The sequence below is a fragment of the Lissotriton vulgaris genome, chromosome 1_1 (assembly GCF_964263255.1).
Source record: "Lissotriton vulgaris chromosome 1_1, aLisVul1.2, whole genome shotgun sequence".
Classification (NCBI taxonomy): Eukaryota; Metazoa; Chordata; class Amphibia; order Caudata; family Salamandridae; genus Lissotriton; species Lissotriton vulgaris.
In genome coordinates this window covers 1,626,262,454-1,626,287,612 of record NC_141685.1, presented here as the reverse complement: position 1 = coordinate 1,626,287,612, position 25,159 = coordinate 1,626,262,454, and the positions used below count along the sequence as shown (strand labels likewise).

The 25,159-nt window shown below is 42.5% G+C and overlaps 1 protein-coding gene across 2 annotated transcripts in view; it reads left to right on the top strand.

Annotated features, from left to right (window-relative positions):
- ADM2 (adrenomedullin 2) overlaps positions 1–9,066 on the top strand; it is a 153,612-nt gene extending 144,546 nt beyond the window's left edge. For both annotated transcript variants that reach the window (XM_086918834.1, XM_086918835.1), the window contains exon 3: positions 1,072–9,066. In XM_086918834.1, coding sequence (XP_086774960.1) covers positions 1,072–1,471 — 400 coding nt within the window. In that variant the 3' untranslated portion in view covers positions 1,472–9,066. The remainder of the gene's footprint in view (positions 1–1,071) is intronic.
- Positions 9,067–25,159: the final 16,093 nt, after the last annotated feature.

Sequence of the window (25,159 nt, the reverse complement as noted above, 5' to 3'; positions counted from 1 at the left end):
TGTTAAAGGGATTAAGCCCAATTCCTTACGACAAATGATAATCGGAAGGCTAGGGGGGACATACATTATTCTTCTAAGAAATACTCTTTCAGTAGTTTGTAAGTTTGACGTGTTACAATGTCCGCAAACCCCAGCCTATTACAAGATGACAGCACAACAGCAAGCGTTATAAATATTAATAAAAGTGTTGATTACTTTGGAACCCAATATCCTTGAAAACCTGAATAGAGCTTCAAGAGTTCTATCAAAGCTCCATATCTTAACTTCTAATAGATGGGACCATGAGACTTTATGATCGAAAAGGATGCCTAGATAAGAGAAATTTGAAATATGGAATAGCTTGTAGTTATTGATATAACAGGATCTTTGATTTGTGGTGTGCTTTCCCCACATCCATAACATGTGACTTCGCTGTATTAATCTTTAAACCTAGGTCGCTTGTAAACTCATTAAATCTGTTTACAAGGCTTTGCAACCCCACACCTGTTCTTGAAATGAATACACAATCATCTACATATAATAGTGTTGAGAGGTTTCTCTGACCCACCCTTGGCACGTCAATCAACCCATCCTTCAAAAAGCTCTCTAGGTCATTTATATACAGACAGAACAAGAGGGGGCTAACCTGCACCCTTGTCGAACCACCACTGTTCATTTTAATCGAAGTTGACAATTCGCCACCTGCCCCATACCTTACGCTACCTATCACATCTGCTGAGACACTCCTATTGTCCGCAAGTTCATACAAGTTTTCCCGTAGAATGCTCTCCGGGCACATCTACAAAGCTGGGTTCATTAATTGACTTGTGTAGTGTATTTAACAATAAATATGCATGTAGAGTTCCTGTATTGCTTGTTGCTGTTGGTTGTTATTAAGCATTCAGGCATAACTGAGTTTTGTTACGTGTGTTATACAGAAATATAATACAGTACAATAGAGTTAAGGTCATGTAGAAGCTGGTTCAGAGAGCCTTGGGTCAGTGTGATACTGGGACCGGCTTGGATAGAGCTGAAGGAGAGGGAGTGGCCTGCACTGTTCATTCTTGCTAATGTTCTTTCTTTTGTTTGCAGGGAGCCCCCTGACAGACATCTGCTGGCTCGGGACGATAAGGTGGGTCTGCTGAGCCGCATCCTTGCTGAAGCCAAGAGCTCCTTTTCATCCAGCGGTACGGAGAAGGAGGCTATGACTAACCTACAAGGTGCCAGAAGACGGTCCCCTGGAGTCATCCAGCGCCAAGGCTTGTTTCTCCGCAGGAGCCCCAGCTCTGCTCATCCTGCAGATCCAGCTCGACCTCGCCTGAAGCGACATGCCCATTTCCGAGGTCATCGCCCTCAGCTCATGCGAGTTGGTTGTTCTTTGGGCACTTGCCAGGTCCAAAACCTCAGCCACCGCCTCTGGCAGCTAGTGGGCCAATCGGGTCGCGAGGACACCTCTCCCATCAATCCTAACAGTCCACACAGCTACGGATGAACAGAGCCACACTCCAGGTGATGAAGGCAAGGAACTCTACAGGAGGACGTGAGGCCGTCCCATTTCCTTCATGTCTCCAGAACAGCCCAGGCTGCGAGCCACGTGCCCCATTGTCTGACTGTAAAAGCTCCTCTCCACTCGCCAGAGCCTTCAGTAGCTTCTAGAGTAAATAGCTGAAGCACACCCTCGTCTCTATGTGTGAAATCAATCTCTTGCAGTCCCCTCCTTGTAGTGATGTTAGTGCCTTCTCTTGTCGATTAGCCAACATAAAATGCCGGAACTAAGGTGGGTGGAGAGGGAAATGAAGGCTGGGACAGGACGTAGGGTAAATAGCAACTAGTCTTTCCATCCCATGGAGAGAATGGATACGTTAAATGAACAAAGAAGGTTGTAACTATGAATTTCCTTTGGAGCGGTCAAGTGTCACACCTAGTGCTGTCTGGGACTTCTTAGAAGTTAGCAAATTATTTGAGTGGATCACTTTTGAATGAGCCTTTTACTTCACACAGAGAATTTAGAAACCCTTGACAATAAACAGAATTATTTATGGGGATTAAAGTAAGGTGAGAAGGATTATATAGTATAACCTGTATTTGTTTTACTATGACAAATCTAAATTGCATGGTCTCTTTACTTACTTAAGTCGAAGTCACACCCTAGCGTGTGGCTGATGTAAGGAAGGTTTTTAGAAAACATCTCAGTAGATGAAGCTGATGTTGAGCCACTTCTCGCCCAGAGTATCTTTTTATGGCAGTCATACGGAGTGTTGAGTAAAATGGGTATTATAAGAAGAGTGCTTCTCCATGGGGAGCTTGGGACGGGTTACAACGGGACTGTGCCTTCATCAGCCTAGTCGAAATGGGGCAGCAAGTCAAGAATTTGCTTGCTTTTGAATGTGTATTAGTCAAGGGACTGAGTCATGTGTCAGTCCAGTCTACCTTTCACAGGTGGCAATCTGTGAGGCAAAATAATGGGTAATGCATGCATTCCTTCCTGTCTGCATTGTGCTCTTATCCACTAATTGGTAAACAGAGCCGGACTGGCCATAGTGGGCACCAGCCATTTCCCCCTTCTGGGCCGCCAGGGTGGGGGCCAGTTTTGGACCCCTGGGGGGCCGTTTTATTTACCTGGGCCGGTTTTGCAATATCAGCCCCCTGTAACAAAAGCGGCAGCAGTGAGACTGGAGTGGTGCTTCCAACTAGCCCTCCTACCCACCCTCCGCCACCCCACAGGGGCTGGCCGAGCTGTTTGCCAGGGCCGGTTTTGGTTCCCAGTCTGGTCGTGCTGGTAAAGTTTGGGTTCTCTGCTGGCATGGCAACATCGTGTGTCAGTGCCATGCTTCCCACTGTTAATTCCAAAAGACAAGTTACGAAATGCTTTCTTCTGGATACAGTTGTAGTATACGGTTTTTTGAACATCACCTCCATATTGCCATCCTAATAATCCCAACGGTCGAATAATAGCCCCAACTGAAGTCTACAAACATCAATAAAAAGTAATCACGTTTTTTCCTAGTTGCTGAATCCAAATGTAATAAACTGGATTTTTTTCAAATGGGGCTTATGATCCAATATATTCTCATGGGCCACAAAGCCATTCTCCAAACATTTTCATTATGCCTCTGGGACGTCTTCCCTCCCCCACCTTTGGTGAATCTCTGTGCTCAAGCGAGAACATGCTGAACCCCCGAAGGTAAGACATGGATTCATGATGGGAGGCAAGTACATCACAGTGCATGGCCCAGTGCTGTGAAATACCTCAGATTCTACCCCCAGGTACAATGCCCCAGACACACAGCTTCTTCTCTCTCATACTCCCGGTAGGATACTCAACGATAGTGTCTTCAATCCAGCTCTTGAATTTCAGATCTCCAGACAAAGTTACCTTTCGTATTGGGATTCTGCCTCACATCCCAATCAACCAAGCTTTTGTTTAGGCCAGCTGTTGCATTCTGGAGTTCTCTTGTGATGGGTACATAAAACATCTACTTACAGTTGCCTTCCTGTAGAACCAACCCTGCTTGAACCTCAGATGAGGTGGGCTAGGGCCTGTAATAAACTATGTTTAATTTCTTCCAACATATGTGACTGGTAATCTGTACTGCATTTTCCTTTTCTTCCTGTCCCTCTTTCCAGGGCGGACATCTCAAGTTTGCCCCACTGGGAGACTGTGCAGGGCCTTTCTTTTGTATTGTTTCCCAACTGCTCCCCTGCACTCCATACAAATACCTCATGTCCGCCTCCATACCTGCTCGTAGTCTGATGCCTTACCTGATATAGCTACCTTTATCGCCTATCTTTAGTCATTCCGAGGTCCCGCAGGGCTCCATCCCGGCTAACCCTATGCAACCCGTCCTCCGCCTCCTTGGTCTTCTTCAGTTTTTTCCTCAAAGCAGGCAATTGTTCTTTCCTCCTTTGGCACACAGCCCACTTACAATGTTGAGTATGGGCCTCAGGAAAGATACTTAACACCTGTGATACCTCTCAGTGTTTGGTGGTCTTCTTCATCCCATCCTCATGCTGGAACCAGCACTCTAGTGTCTCCCTGTGGGTTGAGTGCATATTGCTGTTGCCCTAAATGACCTTGGCCAATGGCTTTCCGTACCACACTGTAGGTGTCTAAGATAGCGCAGGTGTTGTTTTCACAATCTAATCCCCACGGAAGGGTCAAAATGGATAGAAACTCAAATACGTCCTCCTGTTTACAAAATCAATACACCTAAGGTACTTGAGTTCTACAGGAAACAAGTTAATCTTGTCCTGCATGGGAAAATAATGGCCTGAAGGGTCATAAAAAGATATTTGAGAGATTGCCTCACCTATACCTTATCATGGCATGCGTCATCCTATCCAGCGGATTCAACCAAATAAACTTGGGAGCTATTAGATATTATTTTACAGGCCACATTCATCGCTCTATTCAAGGTTACAAATAGCTACGGGTATACCTCAAGGAAGTTCCTTTATTATAGGGTTCCCCTAGAATGGGTTAAATCAGAATAGTGGTCTAAAGGGAGAACATGATGGTTTACATAACTATTCCAAGCTACCTACGTGTTTTGACCTACTCTTGGTGCCACAAATTGGTCAAAAGGTCTTCATCAGGGACAAAGAACTCCCTATTTACATTGCACAATGGTTACATGCAGATAAACTGAGACTATGCGCTGGTTCCAGTGGGACGTCCATGCTGGCATTAACACAGTTTTTATTAAAAACTACTGCATGCAGCAGTGGGGCAGAATAGGTCAAATTGGTTGAGTCCACGTCTTGACGAATGTGTTACTCCAGAGGAGATGCCCCCCTTTCTGATCCATGAAGCCCTCAGTTTTCAAGTGTGATGACAATGAGTCGGTTTCACAATACCAGACAAGTTGCACTCGGTTGTGCTTTTCTTCTTCCTCGGTCTTTGATCAACAGAACACGTGGTCTCTAGTCCCACAGTAGTGCTTGCGTCTTGAAAACACTTTTGAGTGGGCCAAATAGATACAGGAGGTGCCACGCGCTCACTGTGAACAGCAGTTCGCGCAGCTGCTCTGGGCCATAAAAGACGATAAGGGCCAGAAAGGCAGATAACCGAATGTGGCAACGACTCGTAGGTCGAAACCTAACTTGGGATGGCTGGCTCCAAGCACAAACTCTTGCTTAAACAGGAAGGATCAATATTAAATGCGTCTAAAAAAGGAAGCAGCATACGTCATTCGCAGCCTCTCTCCCCCTGGAGGTGAGCATGATGCTTCCAGCTGACCAAGGTGCACCATGTCTGCTACGTTGACACACAAGCAGTAAATACTGAAAGTGACAAACATGGCACACATGCTCCAATGTGGCACTGTTCCAAGATGGCCTCCCTCAGATTCCATGGCAGACCGACAGGAGGTGGCCAAAGAAATGCCTAGCTCAACACAATAGGTCCTAGGAGGGAAAGAAGTGGCATCTTTCTATGTCTTCTGCGCTCTTCCGCTGATTTGTTTAAAACTTTTTCCCTCTAACCTAGATAACAAAGCTACTATACATTTTCATCTGTTGTGATGACATCTCTTGTCTTCATTTTTGTACCCCTGATAGACTGACGTCAGCAGAGGGTTCGATTCAAGGGTCTATTGTAATTTCGATATTTTCAGGGTCATTAGATATGTAAAGTATTGGGCATATAAACGTGGGTGTGTGTGAGCGCAAAAGCGCACACACATTACAGTGGCAAGACTAGCTTTTCTATATTTATGGCTACATCTGTTAGTCCACAGGTAAAGCAAGTTTTGTTAACAGCTTTCTCACCCTTTGACCAAAGAAAGAGGAATTTAAAGTTAATCCTAGCTTTCAAGCTCTTCTATTAAAGCGTGTACTACAAAGACATCAAAATGTGCACCTTGTGAGGGGGTCAGAGGGCACATTCACCTTTCTAGTCCAGGAAAGGGGTTTTTCAGGCACTGCAGAGCAGCAAAAGATTGGAAATAAGAATCTGCTTTCTAAAACGTCCAGTACCATCCTCTGATAGTGCGCAGGTAGAGCAGCAAGCGAGCCTACCACGCTCCCGGGGTGATTGGACAAAATATCCAGGAAAAACATATTGTGGGGACAAAATATTGTGTCAAGAATATCGAGCACAAAAATATTGTGAAGGTAAGTTTCTATGGGAACACAAAGTTTTACTATAGCTGACTCCACAAATACACCCCTTGGCAATATTTATATCTTCAAGGTACATAGATGTGGAGTTAAGAAAAGTAAATCTATGCTTATCTATTTGCACTGTCCTTCTCGATATCTTGGTACTTGATATTTTTGACACAATATTATGTCCATGCGATATTTTTGTCACCAATATTCTAGCAGACATCCACTCTAGGAATTGAGAGCAAATGTAAAAACTTACTCACTGTACAACACAGATCTCTCATGATGCCAGCTACAAAGTGGTAGGTTTTATAGACAATTTTGATGAAAAAATAAGGAAACATTGCATGAATATAAGCAGGAGCATTATTTCTAGGTAGAAGCACACACATGCGTATAAGAAGTTATGCTCCTTTGAGGGCTCGAGGGTCAGAGGAACCCTCAGCGCCTTCCAGCCCTGAAAGCTGCTCCCAGAGTCTACTTACTGTGGATTTTTCCAAACGCCCGAATGACCATTCTGGCCACGCACAATCAAGACATACACCAAGAGTTCTGTAATGCACAGCAATATTTGAAGCATGGTTATAAGGAAATGACAACTCTGTTTGAAGATATAAAACTCTTTTAAATCGTGGCAATTAAATATACCACGTTACTGTACTCTAAAAAAAAAACGCAGTAGGTGAGACATTTTTGGCAATGTCGTAACCCCTTCAAAACCACACACGAGGTAGGGAAGGCCACCTATCCTCATGAATAATTCTGTAGATACTGGAATTGAAGACAGAAAAAGAATAAAGACAACAAAAGGTGAGCGGCGGTCCATGCAGTTAAGCGCGGTGTGTCGGGGTGTTTAGTCAACAGACGACGCATGAAAATTATATAAATACATAATTCCTATTCCGTCTTCTGTCGACATCCCTCCGCACCTCCCAACTGCGCTTAGCTGCACAGACCGCTTGTGCAAAAGGTGAAAATTTATTGGGGAACACCAAGAATGTGTTATTAAGGTGCAAAATGCCAGGGTGAGTGGTGGCTTCTTCTCAGGTTGGCACAAGACTTTTGACATCCAGGGGACCAGTGTGGGGGGTGGGGGGTGGAGGGTGGGCTAGAATGACCCAGTCACACCCAAGTCACACACCCACTGATGGTGATTTAGTGGCTTGTGGGAGGTCGTATGTCACAAAATTAGTAACACAAATATTGTTTACCATTAATATCAGGGACTAAATATTGTTTGCGAAATATAGCTCTTTTAGATGTGGATTTTCTGTTATCATCACCAAAGTAGCAATACTTTTGCAAACAATATTTGAGACACAATAATTTACAACGACGTTAGCCACTATATTCTGGTACCATAGCCTGTGGGGAATATGTATACAGTTCAGCCCAGAGTGCAGTTTCTCTTTCAATGAGATCAGAGATTATATATTTTTATATATCTATTTATTATTATTTTTTTAGGTGGCTAACTTTTTCTCGCTTTTTGACTTTTCTTCCAAACCACGTTTGGTGCATTGTTGCCGAGCTGCTATTGCACGCAGGTAAACCACCATACCTATAAACTAATCTCCAACAGAGTAGGCTCCATGTCCCCTCTGTATTTGGAGATCTCCAAATAGCCCAGGGCTGTAGGATTTACACAACATGTATCTTACAAGCTTTCTTCAAAGCACAGTAGATGCCTACTCTTCTGAGGGTACGGGATCTGAGCCATATGCTTACCCTCTCCTTCTAGCTTAGTGCCTACATAATGTGAGACATGACAAGGGTTAGGAATATAACCTAGAGTCTTTCAGCAGTATCAAGCTTGATGGAAAATAATACCAAAACAAGGAAAACACACATTTGAAATGTATTTCTTTATAATCAGATCGTAGTTTTTTGCTGCCTATGCATCAATCAAATTATCCATACGCATAGTAGGCAAGGAAAAACAAACATAGAGCGTATCGCTGTCTGTATATTTAGTAGAGAAAAGGAAAACGTCTTGCATATACAAACAAGAAAGCAGTAGAGTGGCTGGAAGTTTGTTGGAGGAGGTTGGGAAGTGAGTGATATGGATTGGTTGGGTTGTGAGTGATATTCATTGGTTGGGTTCTGCGCCATATGCATTGGTTGGGTTGTGCATGATCTGCATTGGTTGGGTTGTGAGCGATATGCATTGGTTGGGTTGTGCGCGATATGCATTGGTTGGGTTGTGAGTGATATGCATTGGTTGAGTAATCGGCTATATGTATTGGTAGGACGGTGAGAGATATGCATTGAAATAAAACATGCGAGAGTGAGACATGAGTAGACATGAGATATGAGAGAATGTGTATAAGTCTGTACTATAATTATCTGGCTTTAAACCAAAATTAGTTTACATTTTCTGCACTACTTTGAGACAGTGGATATTGCAGTAGTCAAATCTGCTTTCTGATTGGCTGTCTCAGAGGGCTCAAGCACCGCTGACGTGACTATAAGAGAGGTCCAATGATGAAGTGCCATGACTTGTGAAAGGACAAACAAGTGACTGTTAGTAGGTTGGAAGCCTTTTGGAGGGAAAATGGGAGTTGCCTTGTGTGAGCACCCTGTTTTATAATGACGGCGCTCTAGGGTTTAGGCCTCTCTTTTTATAATGGTGGGCGGTCAAATGCTGAAGATGCACTTGTGCTCTGTAGTCAATACCAGCCAGGGAATGACCCTTTACCCACAAATGTTCACACATTATTTAATCATGTCGACCATTACCTGCCTGAAGCACTTTAATGAACATATTTATTATTATTATTATTATTTTATTGTGCATTGATGGTAGTAAACTCCTTTTGCCGCTCGTTTCCACCTTGCTCCTGGTTATTATTTAATTGAAATTAAATATATTTATTTGGCATACGTGATTTTGATTGGTTATATTTTGCTATTATGGATGATAATGTATCACTGTATTTTACATATTCAAGAAAATAAACGAATATTTAATGCATCATATATTTCTATCTCTTCCTTCCATGGAATGAAGAAACCCTGAACGTTGTCGACGTATAGCCAAGGAGTGTGGTGGAAATGCCCCAGACACTTGTGCTCTGTCTCTACCTTCCAACCTCCCAACTTCTATTCCTGCCCCAGGGCCCTGCTCCCACCACTTCCACACAGGAGATCTCTGCATGATAGGCATGAAACAGAAGGAGGATGTCCTGGGAGGAATGAGGGGCTGGCAGTGTCAGGTTTGAGGGAATGAGCACAGCAAATCTTCAATGTCACTCCCAAACTTTACTATTGATATAACTTGGAAAGTTTAGATCAAGCCACTTTCCAAGAATATCTACATATGGGAAAGAGAGGAGGTTAGTGTGTAGAATAATTATCTGGACCTAAATTACAGGAAATTGCACATGGTAAAAGCACAGTCTCATGTCTCAGAAGGTAACCAAATACTGTAAAATGTACAATATTGAATAAGACTCGCTGACTTGGAGTCTAACCTGCTTCTCCAGGGAAAAGGCGACAATGAGCCTAGGAGTACAGCCCTCAGACATGAAAGAAACAGGTCAAGGATCTAAGATACATAAAGGCTAAAAAGGGAGAGACATTATGGGCAAGAAAGACTAGCACAGGTGGGAACCAAAGGGAAAACACAACAAATGTGAGGGAGCAAAGCCTGGTGTGAACTAATGCAACAAGCGGGAAGCTTGCAACATACAAACAGTTGCTAGACAATGTGTAATTGTCCTACTCAGCCTATAGAGCCCCAGAACCTCCCACGCTACCTCTCACTGGGCATGTGTCCAGCAATCCCCACACTTCACTGGTGCTCCAACCTCCACAGAGAGTCTCCAGCACTTCCATTGTTCTGCTGCTGTTCTAATCTAGCCTTTCTCCTGCCTTGCTGCTGATGTTCTTGATGTGCGCTTGGCTGACAGTCGCGTACTCTGACCAAACTCAGCCCGAATCCTTACAGGTGGGTGGTATTTCTCATTGTCATATGGAATAAAAAATGCATGCAGTGTCCGGAGGGAGAAACTAACTAATTATGTGAGTGAGAAGTCACATAAGTCAGAATGTGCCTCTTGAAAGCCTTCTGCCATCAGTTCTTCATCCACACTAGCAGAAGAGTTTACTACCCTAAGTCAAGATCATCTGAACTCCACGGGAGCTGAATATGTGGCTTTTGACCTGGTTGGCCAAAGCAGCCATCTAAGGCTCTAACGCTTATCAGCATATCAACGAGAATGCTCAGAATGCTGGCAGTGGCACTCTTGCAAGGGCGCCAAATTACAGACCTTATCATCTTGCTCATCTTCCTATGTGGCAATCACCTATTGCCACATAATCCTTCCGCGGGTTAAACTGGCTCGTCTCAGCGCTCAAGGGAAACACCCTCCGAAGATTGGAATAATGTAATATTAGATTATTGTTTGGATTCTCCAGCCTTGACTAACCCTTCACCCAACTTGAAAGTAATCAGAGGCGACAGAAAAGGATGTGCTGGAGACTCTGAAGGCCAGAGCTTCCATTTGAGTTTATATCTTTTGGAAAGCACACTTCACCACTTGAGGTTACCTAGCACTGAGCCACAAGCAAGGAAAGTATAAGTGAATCGGTTTGAAGCAACTATAGTGTAGATCTCATCCTGGAATAGTCAGGGTTCAGACTTCTCCCTGAAGGGAGAGTGTTGTTTAGAGTCTTGCATTCCAGAATTTGGTAGGAGGTGGGAGACAGGTCATTCTCCCACTCTAATCTAATTGATTTATGGCACTTGTAGAAGATTTTGATCACAGGATCTTACCAGCCTGACGTGCTAGCAAGGCTTTAGTTTTGCCTGCTCCTTCTTTTTCTGACAGGCAGTGTCAGGGGATCAGCAGAATTCAGTACAATCTGTAACCAAAACATCAGATATGTAGGACTATTCAGTATCTGGTGTCTTCTGCTAAGAAAAAAAGCCACCCAATTCAAAACCTTCTCACCCAATTGCACATGACTTAGCTGAGTCAGCAGCATTGAGAGAGACTGACACTGTCGAGTGCAGCCAAAAGATCTAATAGGATGACTGCTGCGGCTTCACCATAACCAAATACCCTTCCCACTTCACCGAGGACTGACAACCGCACTGACTCAGTGCTTTGAGGAGGGCAAAAACTTACCTGAACAGGGTCCAGGATAGTGTTAGCCTAAACAATGGTTTACGAGTTCTCCATGATGTCCACTGTGGTAGGGAAAGGAGATGGATATACAGATAAATGTCTTAATGGGTCAAATAACTTTTTTTTAAGTAGTGGTCTGACACTAGCTTGCTTGAAGAGGGCATAAACTGTGCCCTGTGCATAAGATAATAATGTGACACAAGGGCTATGCAACTGCGTAAATACCTTTTTTTAGATGTTGTGAGTAGCAAATATCAAGTGGAGCCTTGGTTTGATAGGATAAGGAATCCTTAGTTCCTTTTAAGTAACAGGCTGAAATCTTAGAAGTTCCATGGAGTTCTTGAGATAAGTTCAGACTTATGTAGGCATGTAATAAATGAAAGACTGGATGGTACCTATAAGAAATTTGCATTGTTCATCAAACAAGATTTCATTTAATTTTTTGACTCCTTTACTGCGGGTGGGAACACTTTTTAACTATTGTTAAAAGCTCCTTGCTTTTTATTAGAGGCTGATGTTACGCATTCATGGTGGTAACTTCTCTTAGCATTTGCATACAGTCTCTGATCTGATTTTAGCAGTCTTTCATGTGCTCGATTATCCATCATGTCATAATAGTGTCTCTACATCCATTCCAATCGGCTGACGGCCTCTCTAATGTTTGTGCAATTTTGAAGCTTCTGTTCCTCAGCAAAGTCTTGGAGTATTTTTATTTTATTTATTTATTTGGTGTTTTCTATAGCGCGAACATGACCCTGCGTAGGGTATCAGAGCGCTTTACAATTGCATTTCCACAAACAAAACCATTTATGTTTCCAAGTCATCAGTTATTGTACCCTGACTAGAACTAAACACTAAGCTTAAAATACATATATACAAACCCACAAAGGGTTAATGAACGACAAGAGGTAGCAAGAAAACAGTCATGACAGGTCCGTAGACAATAGCTAGACTGTTGAAAATTAAGGGAGATATTTCCTCATATTGAACAATTTTGCTTCCTTTTTGAATGCCGCGATGGAGGGGATTCTTCTAATGTTAGGTGGGAGAGCATACCAGATTCTAGAAAATTGCTCCAGAGAACGCTCGGTCTTAAGTTCTTTTCTCACAAAAGCAAGCCAGTTTCAGTAGTAGGTCTGCGTGGCTCCTGGAAAACAGGCACCCTCCTGATAGAGTGAGTTTCTGGGCTAGGTAACCTGGTGCTTTGTAATGTATCGCTTTGCGAGTGATGCATGCCAACTTGAATTGAATTCTTGCTTCGAAGGGCAACCAGTTGAGTGCTTTCAAATGAGGGGAGATGTGGTCGAATTTTTTGGATCCAGATATTAGTCATGAGGCTGCAATATGACAAGCTTTCAGTGGGGCTGTTGAGATCTTGAATGTTCTCACCTACAGAATTACAGATGGGCAGCCTTCAATAATAGAGTGTTTTATATCGCCAATATACAAACAACATCACAGCTAATTAATGTGATGCACCAATTGTCCACGATGTCACTCCAACTCCAAAGGCGGCAAACTCCCTGTGTTTTTTAGCCACTCCTACAATCTTATGTTCTCAAATGAGCATTGTTCACAAGCATGAAACTGCAAAAAAGGATGAAACTGTACATAGTGTACACAGATTGTTCATCAGTATTTGATGACCAAGGAAAAGCTGTGGAAAAAACTAAAGGACTTGAGGATGGAAACAAATCTCCTGAATCGCACCATAAGCTGTATTTGGAAATCTCAAGCTGCCATGTGTAGATTCGTCTGAATGAGTTAATTAACAATACTTCAAACCAACAAGGGAGGACTCAAATGGGGGCCTGCTAGCCCCCACATGTTTTGCTTCATATTCAAAGGATCTTCATAGGGCGGTTTTGCCCATCTTCCTAGATTGACCCAAGATTCAATATGTTTTCTTCCTCTCTTGCTTTACGCCGATGACATTGTGCCTTTTGCACACACTCCAAAGGCACTGCAAGAATAACTAAGGGTGGTGGAGACCTACTGTAAAGTTAATTACCTAAGGATCTTTAAATCGAAAAATAAATGGTCTTTGTTGAGTACCAATGACATAAGTCGACAGCCAAGTTCCGATTTTAAAGGACATATCTCAGTAGAGCCAGGGTTTTTCCTCATGCACGTAAACAAGGGGTATCACTTTAAGCTGAAAAGTGATTGTTCAAGTTGCAGTTATAAAAGCAGGAGCTGCAACAATTGTTTCTAGATTTGTAAGATCCTCTCCCCAAGGTTACAAGGTTCTTTCAGCAAGGAATAGTAGCATCTGGCATGTTGGATCTTAATGTTTGGGGCTGGACGTTATACTTCCAAAATTGGAGTTAGTGAAAGAGCATTATGCAAAAGATTGATGATGCTCCCAAAACATTTTCCTTCTGTTATGCTTAAGGCTGATCTTATAAAAGTTGATGCAAGATCGAGTCCAGTGTAGCCCTGCTTGCAATGCAGCGAAACAGAAGCGCCGATCATTTGTTTGATTAAACTTGTTCCAAGTATTTCAGAAGGAAAATCCGTCCAAATAGTATGCCATCTTATAACAGCAGTTGTGCAACTTGAACATGAAAAGCCTACTGGACACAGTGGCCATCTACTGGCAAGAAAACCACTAGTTTTAAAAATATTGGCGAATTTAAAAGTTTGCTTTGAGGAAAGTAATGACCGACATGCAACCGAACATTTCGGAACTAGATTGGCAAGATAATCTTCATCATGGACACAAATGAACAAACCTCTGGTCAAATGCTAACAAACGCTCAGATGTTTACTTTGTATGGTCAGGGGTAATGTACTACCATTAGCAAAAATGTAGCAAAGTGGAAAATTGCTAAAACTGATGTTTGCAAATGCCATGTCAGCCATCTGTAGATCCCATAGCACCTTCTTTTAATAATTCTCCAGCACCAACAAATCTGGGGTAAAATAATAGTTCCTTGGTTATGAAGAATGGCGATAAGGAACAGAGGGACTGCAATGATTCTCTTGTTCTGCAATCAGGATATTTCCATCACATGGATGGTAAGATATTCCTCGCTGTGGCTTGGGAGAAACACATGAGGAAACAAGAAGCTGTCACAAATTCAAACAAATACTTGAGCACCACCACAGGGGGGTCACGGATGACTGTGGAATATTTCACTCCTCATCCCTCTGAGACTCTTACCCAATGTTAGATTTGAGTAAAGAGGGCTCCAGGGGCAAAGGGGGTAGGAGGAGGTACAGCGATCAGTTGTTCTCTGTAGCACTAGACAAGGGTTGGTTCCCTAAGGAAACAGAACTACACCAATTACTTCAGATATTGAACAGGCGCCCCAGCGCCTAGGGGAGGGGCGCCCTTAGGTGCGCCATGTGACTGAGCCCCCTATGGGTTAGCTAAGAAGGGGGTGTATCGAGTAAGGAGGGACCGTGATGTCAGCAGGGCGTGCAGGATTGTAGGGGAGGTTATTTAAGGCTGCGCCTGGGAGTAGTCTGCCTCTTTGTCCCCTCAGACCTCCAGCAAGCATTAGAGGCACGTCATTGACGGGGACTTCGTTGACCGGTCGGCGGTGTGCAGCGTGGCACAGGTGGTTTGAGGGGGCCTAGGCGTAGCGTTTCGATAAGTTATGTTAGTTGGTATTGTGTTTAGTTTTCGTATTTAGTTGTACTTCTAGGCGTTAAAAGCGCCTTTTATATGCAATGCGGTGTATGGATAGGGGGTCCTGCGGCCTAAGCGGGGAATGTGCCCTTGTTTTCACTGTTGGATCTCTTGGATAACGATTCGATTAGTATATGTTTTGTTATGTATTTAAGTTAGAATCCTAGCCGTGGAAAGCGCCATCGCGCTGCATAGAATCGAAGACTCTTGCCACCAACCATAATGCTATCTGAACTTTCTTGGCTGTCTGCACTCTGTTACAACACATATATATTATGTCCAGTAACTCTCTGCTTTAAAACAAATACACATTTGCTTAGAACAAAGGAAAGAAAGAACTGAGTGTTGCAATTGCACATTAACAATTTCCACTCCTGTTGTATTTACCTTTTTTCATGAAAGTCTAATTTATAAGTCCATCAAAAATATAGTCCAGTTACTTGCCAGGCATTCAAAAGATAAATATGAAGGAAATGAAACTTGTCTCAGGTTGTAGTCACTTTCAAACAAATAATGGCATGCTTTTAAAAAATCTCCAAAGCAAAGGATAATGTCCTAAATTGTTTCCATCGGAAGAAGAAGAAAACAAACTTTTAAAGTTATTTTTCAATGTCACATTACCAGCTCCTAAATAACTCTGTTGGAAGTCTTCAAACTCGACATTTGGGAACTCCTCAAGTCAAGCAAGAGAAAACTCATAAATCCAAAGTGACCTTTGTGGAGCCACTTTTAGTTAAGCAAATGAAAACTTGTATTCCAAAGGAAAACATAAAGGCTGCTCAAAATCTTCTTACTTGAACTATACGAACTCTTTAAGTCAAGCAACTGAAATGAATCACCCTTAATGTCTTCATACCACTTGCACCGAAAAGAAATATATCAGAGAAATGGATAGTTTAAGAAGTGTTGTGTTCACGTTTCCAAGAGCCTGTAACGTAACACAGCAAAGACTAGACCACAGTTCCCAAAAGAACTTCAATATGGCGCTTGAACCTTTTAATTCCACTTTGACTACTTCTCTGAAAGCAATCCCTAAGCTGCTACTTTAGAATGTGTTTCTTGCTGAAAAGTTTCATTAAGGAAAATATCTTAACTAAAACAACAGATGAGTCTTAGTAAACTTTTTCAAAACATAATTTCTTAAAACAACCAATATGGAATCTTCATTTATGACCGAAGCTAAGAGACACAATGATGTCTAAACAACAGAGTTTTAAGACAAGATGTGTAAATATTTGATTTAGGTGATGGGCCAGAGTGTCCTGCATGTAGACCTGTGGACATGTAAGGGAGCTTTTAATTTTAATTCAGAGTTTTTGGCAAAATTAATAAGCAGAATTACACAAAATATAAATCTGTCATTTAGCGCTAAAGTTTAACGTGAAATGTATCCTTCTTTCAATTTTTGATGCAAGGACATATTTTCCATTTAAAAAACCGTGCAAAAAACACAAAAGCACCATAAACATCCGTCACTTGTGTTCAGTTGTTCCTTGGCGTTTGCTGTAAATATTTATCACGACTAGAGCATTTGTGGTAAATTTACTGCGAATGGCGCATGAAGAGGTGTAATGGCCGAATTTGGGGAATTTTTCCAGGATCATTTAACTATTTATCTGATTAATTGATTTTATTGTTTGTTGCAAAATACAAGCAAGGCTAATACAAATCTAAACTAAGCCAATCCCACATAAGCACATCCCCTGTAAACTGATCCCATGATACATCAGTGTCAGGGGGAGACGTCGTGTTGTACCTACACATGAAATGCCCTTCCTTTCATCTCACCTGCCTCAAACTCTTCCCCACATCTCCCAGTGAAACAATACTTGGGTCATTACAGCCCTCGCCCATCCTTTTCTAAAACATTCCTCCATCTTTCCTATAATATATTTCAAAGGAAAATAGCTGGTATCCTGTTCAAACTTCAGATATCAAGACCAACCACTGCCAGCAGCTAGGCACAAGTATCTACTGACTTGGTGGAGGGTGGGGAGATAGTGGCTGTGGCACAGACATGTATCTGCCATTTCCCCAGGTCTATGGAGAACTAGAGAAAGGTGGCGGTGACACTGGTCTGTCATCTTCCATTTGCATCACATCCTTTGGGCCTCTGGATTCCCCCTGATTGGCTCCCACCTGCCCTTTCCCCTCTTATAAAACGTGTATTTCACTGCCTTAACATGAGAAGCAAAAACTGTTTTAATTGCTTTCAAGTCACAGCAGTTACTAAACATATTTTGGTGCAGTATTATGGATACTTGAAACACAAAAACAACTACAGAGAGTTGCGATATCTACCTGATTTGACCACTGTAGCTTCAGGTCTTCTGCACAAGAAGTAGCCCTTTGAGATGTATGGGAGCAGTTTTGGCACAGTCCACCATGGCTGGTTAACCTTCCTTCCAGGACGGCAATGCTTAAGGGCATCGCTATCACTGCGTAAGTCAAGAATTTGGAAGTAGACATCCAACTTATTGTCTCCTTTTGTGGTCGATCCAACCACGTTGTGAGAACCTGCATTAACTTCTCCTTTTGCAAAAATGTAAACATTACTTCTTACTTACCTGCAATCACAAGAGCTTCACTTTTCTTGAACTTGAATCCAGGTGACAATACACAACTTGAACTTGAGGTTCTGCACTGGCTTTCAGTCTCTGCTCACATTAACTTTAAACTGTGGTGGGGTGCCATAACGTTGGCTACTAGAAAGAACCCACTACCACAGACTCTTCTTGCCACGATGCCTCAGAGCAACGAGCATGAGCAGCTCTTTCCATCATTGCCAACTTCCCAGATCCACTCCATGCTAAGAAACAAGATGAGGTTTGATGGAGGCTTCCAGTGCACGGCTCCCGACTCTGAATCTCTGTTCCTGAAACCCTCAAGACAGATGCAGTGATTAAATATCCGAACACATCTTTTTTCCAGAACAATAACTGCCATGTTCAAGAGTTTTATGCACCAAACGCAAACTGTTACAGTATTTGTATATGTGTGCATGCGTGTGTGGATATGTGTGCAAGCATGTGTGGATATGTGTGCATGCATGTGTGGAGTATGTGTGCATGCATGTGTGGATATATGTGAATGTGTGTGTGGATATGTGTTGACCACAAGGCACTGGTTTGGTTCCTGATGAGTAAACTCAGCATATCATCTAGATTGAGTAAGTAGAATAAATTGTGTAACAGGACCTGTGCTAGTTGTGCCAACAGTCAAGTGAGTCTGTAGTGCTGTTTGCAGTGTGTGCTCTTTAAATGACAGCTACTGTTGCTGTAATTGCTTAAACATTCGAATCAATGGTTCTATTTTGGGGAATTCTTGTAATTTGAAGACTTTGAAAAATGTTCTCTTACATCCCTGCCCCCTTCGATCATAATAGAAGGGCGTCTAATCACCATGAGAGACAGCAATTGAACATTGGCCTTAAAACTAAAAGATAACCCTTGGTGCATGCAATGCCCATTCTACTTCACAGCCCAACCACACATGCGTGCTCCCTCGACTTGCTAGCCAAAGTCTGTCTTTCTCCAGCTAGGCAAACAGAGACACATTGCCTGCTTTCAGCAGAGAGTACTCTTAATCACACACAATTTTCTTTTTCTCTCACTGTTTTTTATGTATTTATTTTTTTCCAATTAGAAAAATTACAATTTAATAACTTCAATTTCCAGAAAAAAACCCTCTCCCTCCACCCGAGTCCAAAGAAACCATTGTCAATAAAATTGCAAGCAGTGGAAATCAATTAGCCAAATTAACTGATTATCAATTAAACAAATGTATCAGAAAGGGTAGAGCAAAAAACAACAACCATGAAGCACAGAGACGGAAACGTATGGGAGAGGAGAGAGGGAATACATCCAGATTAGTGTGTGTGGGGGGGAGGGGGGGGGGGGAGGGCTAGGGGAATAGAAAACGGTAAACAGACAAAAATAGATACATAAGCTACATATTACCAAACGCAGCTACACCCCTTGTGCATCCAATGTATTAAGCCACCGAGTTAGGGAAGCCCAAATCTCTATTCCCTTTTTCCCCCTACCCTAATTTTCCTAGCATATATAGCGATCTCAAGTTTATGAGTAGAGTACAGACGAGCCTGCCATTGAGCAAAAGAGGGAGGGTCCGAATTCTCCTAGTAAGAGGCAATACAAATCCGGAGGATAGTCATAGCCAAGAACAAAAAGGCTCCCCCAGATTTCAGGATGACTGTGTCGTTTAATCCCAGCATTACAGTAGCAGGCACCAATTGAATATCTTGTAGGAAGATTCTACTGATGAATAGTTGTACCCTTTCAAATAATGGGACCAGTTTTGAGCACTTGGCAAAGATGTGTACTGAGTCTGCACTATATTTATCGCATCTCGGGCAGATTGTCATTACCGGAGCCCCATTTGGCCACTGTGCTTGGAGATATGTATAAGAAGAAGCCAGTTTAAAAAAAATTGAGCTTGCAGCTTTGATGACAGTAAGTGCGTTTGTGCGAGGCTTAGGGCATGTCAGAAGCTATTAGGTAGCACATTCAATTTCTGCTGCCACTTTTCATCTATTCTGCTAATATCATCTGGCCTCCGCTCATTTAACATTATGTAAATGTTTCCGATCCGTGGTACACTGGGCTATAAAGTTTTATCTATCAGGACCAATTTAGCAAATCCTGCTGGGCCGCCAGTTTTATTTGTTAAATATTCTGACATTGTGCTGTACTGAAATAGCTGTCTATTGTCCAGATTATACTGGGTTTTCAGGATACTAAAAGGTAAAATGCCTTCTGAAGTTATCACATCTCCCAATTTGGAGAAGCCCGCTTGATACCACTGTGGAAGATATGCATTCTGGAAAAGGAGTGGTAGATTACAGTTATTTCGGGTGGGAGTGTAGTAATTTAATTTTGAAAGCCCGAGTAATTTTCGTACATTTGAAAACACTCTATAAGTGTTCATGAGAGTCTTAAATCTGACCCGTTTGAAGTAGCAGTAATCTAGCTGACGCCAAAGGCAGCACCTTACCCTTTATCCTAGAAGTATTATATAGCGGGATGGAAGACCTGAGGGGTTCTCAGTAGGTGAATCTTGCAGTAGCTCAGGACTATATTGCCGGACAGTAGCCCATTAATATAATTTTATGTTAGGGAGGGCCCACCCTCCTCTCTCTCTGGGTAGTGAAAGTTATTTGAAAGCTCTTCTTGGTTGTGCATAAGCCCAGATGAACTGAGAAAAAATTTGATCAAATATATGCAGCATTGTATTATTGAATTCTAGTTGGATGGCCCTAGAAAAATATAACAATTTAGGGAAAAAAGTTATCTTTAAAACATTGCATCTCCCCACTATTGTCAAGTGCATGTTATCAATTCTTTTAAGTGACTTTTTCATATCAGCCACGAGAGAGGTCAGATTTTCTTTAACAATTCTATCTAAATTAGAAACTATATTGACCCCAAGGTATTTAGCCTTCTCAGTTACTCTATCATCATCCCAGCCGATATATTCATTTACCACAATCTGAGTTTTAGATTTATTAAGGGCATAGCCAGACATCTTCCCAAATTCTTGGGCCTTTAGTTCCATAGCCTTAATGGCCCTTTCGGGTTATGGAGTTTCCAAGGCTAGATCATCGGCATACGCCATAATCTTCGTATCAATGCCAAACCTCCTCACCTCTACTATTTCAGAATTAGATTTGATTTTATTGATCAAAGGATCAATACATAAAGCAAACAGTAGCGGTGAGCAAGGGCATCCCTGTCTTGTTCCGCGTATTATCCCAATCTGCCTTGTCATATGCCCGTTGATAAAAATTCTAGCAGTGGGACCCTGATATAAAGCCTGTAATGCTTGTAAAATCCTGGTACCAAAACTGATCCGTCTCATGACCCCCCATAGGAGACCCCATCAAACCCTTTTTCAGCGTCTAAGAGTATTAGTGCGATCGGGTCCCCTGTCAGCTTAGCGGCATCGAATAAAGTGATGGTCCGGCGAACATGGTCAGTGGTACCCTTTTTCGGTATAAAACCGTTCTGCCAGTTTGTAACCAGGTAATCAATATTTGAGGACAGCCTAGATGTGAGAATTTTAGAAAATATCTTAGAATCGGTATTGATAAGGGTTATCGGTCTATATGAGGACATTTCCAGAGCAGGTTTGTCTTTTTTGAGAAATATTACTTTTTTTGCAGAGGACCAAGACTGCGGAGGAGATGACCCATTAAAAATTGAAGAAACTACATTTGTAAATAGATCTGTTATTTGTTGCTAAAAAAATGTTATAAAATTCAACTGGAATATTGTCATCTCCTGTGGCCTTGCCATCAGGGAGGCTTGCTAAAGCCGTTGCGATTTCCTCCCAAGCTGGCAAGATTTCTAATTGGTCACTACTCCTTCTGTTAAACTCTGCATCTGGAATAAAACCTAAATAGTTATGAATCTCCAATTCTCTGAGCTCTCTAGACTTAGTGATCTCTTCTGTGTATAATTTCTCATAAAATTCTCTGAAAGCCTCCTCTATTTTTGCAGGATCATTAGTTATCCCCTCAGAATTCGTTTGGATTGAAGAAATTAAATTGGCAGTAATCTGTTGCCTTGTAGATCTGGCCAATTGGTGGACGATAAGTTTGCTGCACTCCGTAAAGCCTTTCACGGGACGAGGCCAATTTTGCAGGAGTTCTTTCTGCTAAAATAGTCCGGATTTCTGCCATAGCAACATCAACATTGGTCTGTGCTTCTTTCACTCCTGAACCTGACTGGGCAGCCTGTATTACTTTTCTTTCGGCTTCCATCGTTTGATTGAGTAGAGAGTCAGCCTGTGTTTCCTCTTTTTTGTTCCTTCTAATGGAAAATCTGAGCTTCTCCCCCCTCATCCCTGCCTTCAGTGTGTCCCAGACAACAATTACCGAGGCTGACCCAGAATTTATCTCTAAGAACTCGTGTATCCACTTTTTCATGTGTTCTCAGTAGTCATTATCGTACAAGAGGGCTTATTTAAAGGTCCAATTAGAACCTGGCCCACTATTTACCAATCCCTCTATGTTAATAATAAGAGGGTTGTGATCCGAAAGAAGTCGAGGAGCAATAGAAATAGCACAATCATGGACCAGGGATGGAGAAACTAGAAAGTAGTCCAGCCGAGCAAAAGACGAGTGATGAGCTGAGAAGAAGGTATACCCGTCCTGATTAGGTTTCAACTTACCATCAATACCAACAAGAGAGAGAGGGCATGAGTCGACACTCCTGTACCCCAGTCAAATTTGTAAGCAACAACAGAGGAGTGACTAAGTGGAAAATTAAATAGTGCTCAAAAAATTATATTGTGATGTCTATTTTTTAACTCCGTACTGTGCATGAGGTTGCAAACATGGAACGTCCTCCATACACCCACAAGCACAGGCACGAAGTATTTTCTTAAAGGGAAAAATCCTTTCTTTTTTTGAAGGACCCTCAATCACCACTAGTTGGTGACATGCTTCATCATTGGGTCCCCGCTGGGGTGACAGAATGTCCCCCCAGCGTTCTACAACGCCTGGTTACAGCGGAGCGGGATGTGGTGAGTGTAACAGTGCCCAAATTAGAATGTGACTATAACTGAGTGTGCAAAATATTAAAAAATACAAAGGTTGTAGCCTTTACAAAAATCTTTAATAATGGCCAACCTGCATTGGATTAAAAACAGAGTGAACGGACTGCCAAGGTTCTGAATTAAGGAACCGGAGTCCTGTTAGATATAAAAAATGGTCAACATGTTTCTGCTGCTTTGGTTGCAATTTGCTCAGCATTCATCAGGAGCTACCAAAAAGTCCTCTGGTGGTGTGCGCGCGCTAAGGCGTACCCTCCCGTGAGGCTCTATGTGTTAAAAATGTATATCTTATGTGATAATTCACCGGACAGTCTCCGTAGTTATCCACTGCGATTTGCAGAAATGAACCAAAAACCTGTGGGGAGAAAGAAGACAAACAATAACACATAAGTGGACCTAAAAATTAAGGCCTGAGATCAAATGCGTTATTTTTTAGTGATGGTCTTAAGATTTCAGGGGATAACTAAATGCATGCCCCCATAGCGTAGATTTAACGATGGGAGGCCATACAACTAATACAGGGTACTTCCCATGATTATGGGGTATAGCACCATCGCCAGAATAACTTATCCGGCCATCAAGATGAGAAGGCATCACGTGCTAATGTTCAAGCACACTGCTGCTTAATTCGTCATGGCTTACTGCGAGCATTGTGCTATTCAGCTTGTAAGTGCCATTTAATTAGAACAACATAATATTTATAGATTATCGTCATGCAGGATGATATGCTAAAATCAAACAATAGAAGAACCAGGAAACACTCCTCCTATATAAAGGAAAGTGTGTGATAAAGTGGCAGTTGTCGTAAATGCTGACATAACTCACTTAACAGAAGGCATGAACTCGCCCCTTCGGTGAGGACAGCGCGGGTTCCCTTCACGCGGTGTCTCTCTGAAGAGGAAAAAGGGGCAATACAATGAGCTTTCGCAGAGTAGGTAAGTGTCAGTGCTATTAATGGACAGTTATATAAACAAAAAAGGCTTACTTCGGCACTCGCGGCTCCCCGCGGTATACCTGCTCTCTCGGCTGCTGTCTCCCAGAAAAGCCGGAAAGGGGATGGAAACGGTTTTATATCGTATTCTACTAGGATACGCCAGGACCGATCACGTGGGTGGAGTAACATTACGTAGCCACCGCCCGATCCTATGTCATAGAGTGATAGTTACAAAAAAAAGGGTTTCGAAATGGGGGTTCGAAACCCGATGTGGTCCAGGTCTTGCTCTTATGCTCGGAAAAGAAATAATTATCTAGTCATAATCCTTAAGACTCTATTAAGATGTACAAAGGGAGATAAAAGATCAATCAACTCCCAATTTCTAGCCAGGAGAATCACAAGCCGCTCCGCGCACTGGAGACCCACCCTCAATGCCCCACGCAAAGAGCGTGAGACATCCGAAGGTGAAAAGGAGGAAACCCCCCCGTTACAGTAGAAAACTGTAACATATAAACAGCCTTCTCATAAATGGCCCGTGTGATGTTAAAGCGACCTCAAATTGTCGAGAATGATGCATGCACTGGTCCCATCTCGGGACCCTGACTCAGGGATAGACAAGCTTAACAAAGAGCCCACAAATGTGTAGACATATGTGTAATCTACTGGACCAAAGGGATAGCAGACTACATAAGGTAGCAAAGTCTCTATTCATAAATCTGGATGAATTATCTTCTTAGCACACTACCCCATGGTATGTCATCATTTAAACCGGTTTTATGTGTGCCAAGCCGATAAACCCAGCGTTGTTCCTTTTCGAAAAACTTGGCTTCCAAACCGCTTTCCAGATGCTCCAATACTGTCCACTGTAGATCATTCGGTGTATGGTTCAGTTGTAAGAAGTGTGCTGTCAATTTAGTTGTTGCTTTTTTACAACGTATGTTACTACGATGTTCGCATATCCTGATTTTGATGCGTCTAGATGTCATCCCTATATACTGTAGACTACATCTGCAGGTTATCAGATACACAACATTGGTGGTATTACAATTTGTGTGGCTGCGTTGCTCCCATCGTGTACCATCGGTCAGATCCAAGAATTTCGTGTTGGAAGTAAGGTGGCAAACGTTGCAGTTCCCACACGGGTAATGTCCTGTAACTGGTGGTAACCCCCAAGCATTTAAAACACTCGGTGCAAGGTTGCTAGTTTTTACCTCCCTTGGTCGTGTGTGGACTAAAGGGTCTTTGAGACTAGTAGCTCTTTTATACGAAAAGAGGGGCTTCTTCCAGTTTGTCTTATTACTGGTGATGATTCTCCATTTTTTGTAATGCATTTACTTACTGCATTTGACAGTGGATTAAAGGTTGTCACACATGTCAAAGGGATCTCCTCACTTCCTGTTTGGCGGTTGTCATCCAACAACACATCCCTTTGTTGATTTCTGGCCCTCTTTTGGCTCTTGTCTATTATCCCCTTGGGGTACCCTCTGTTTTTCAGCTTGGTAGTCAGTGCATTTGCCTGTTTGTTTATAATCGGAAAGGTTGCTACAATTCCGACGTATCCTGAGATACTGCCCATACGGGAGATTCTCCCGTAGGGCCCGAGGGTGGTAGCTGGTGAAGTGTAGCAGATTATTCTTTGCAGTCGGCTTGTAAAAGGTCATGGTCTCAAGCTGATTACCTTCCCTACTAATGCTGACATCCAGAAAGGTTATTTTCTCACGAGCATGCTCATGCGTGAATCTTAGATGGTTATCGCACGTGTTGACCCAAGTGAAGAAATTGAATAATGTGGTC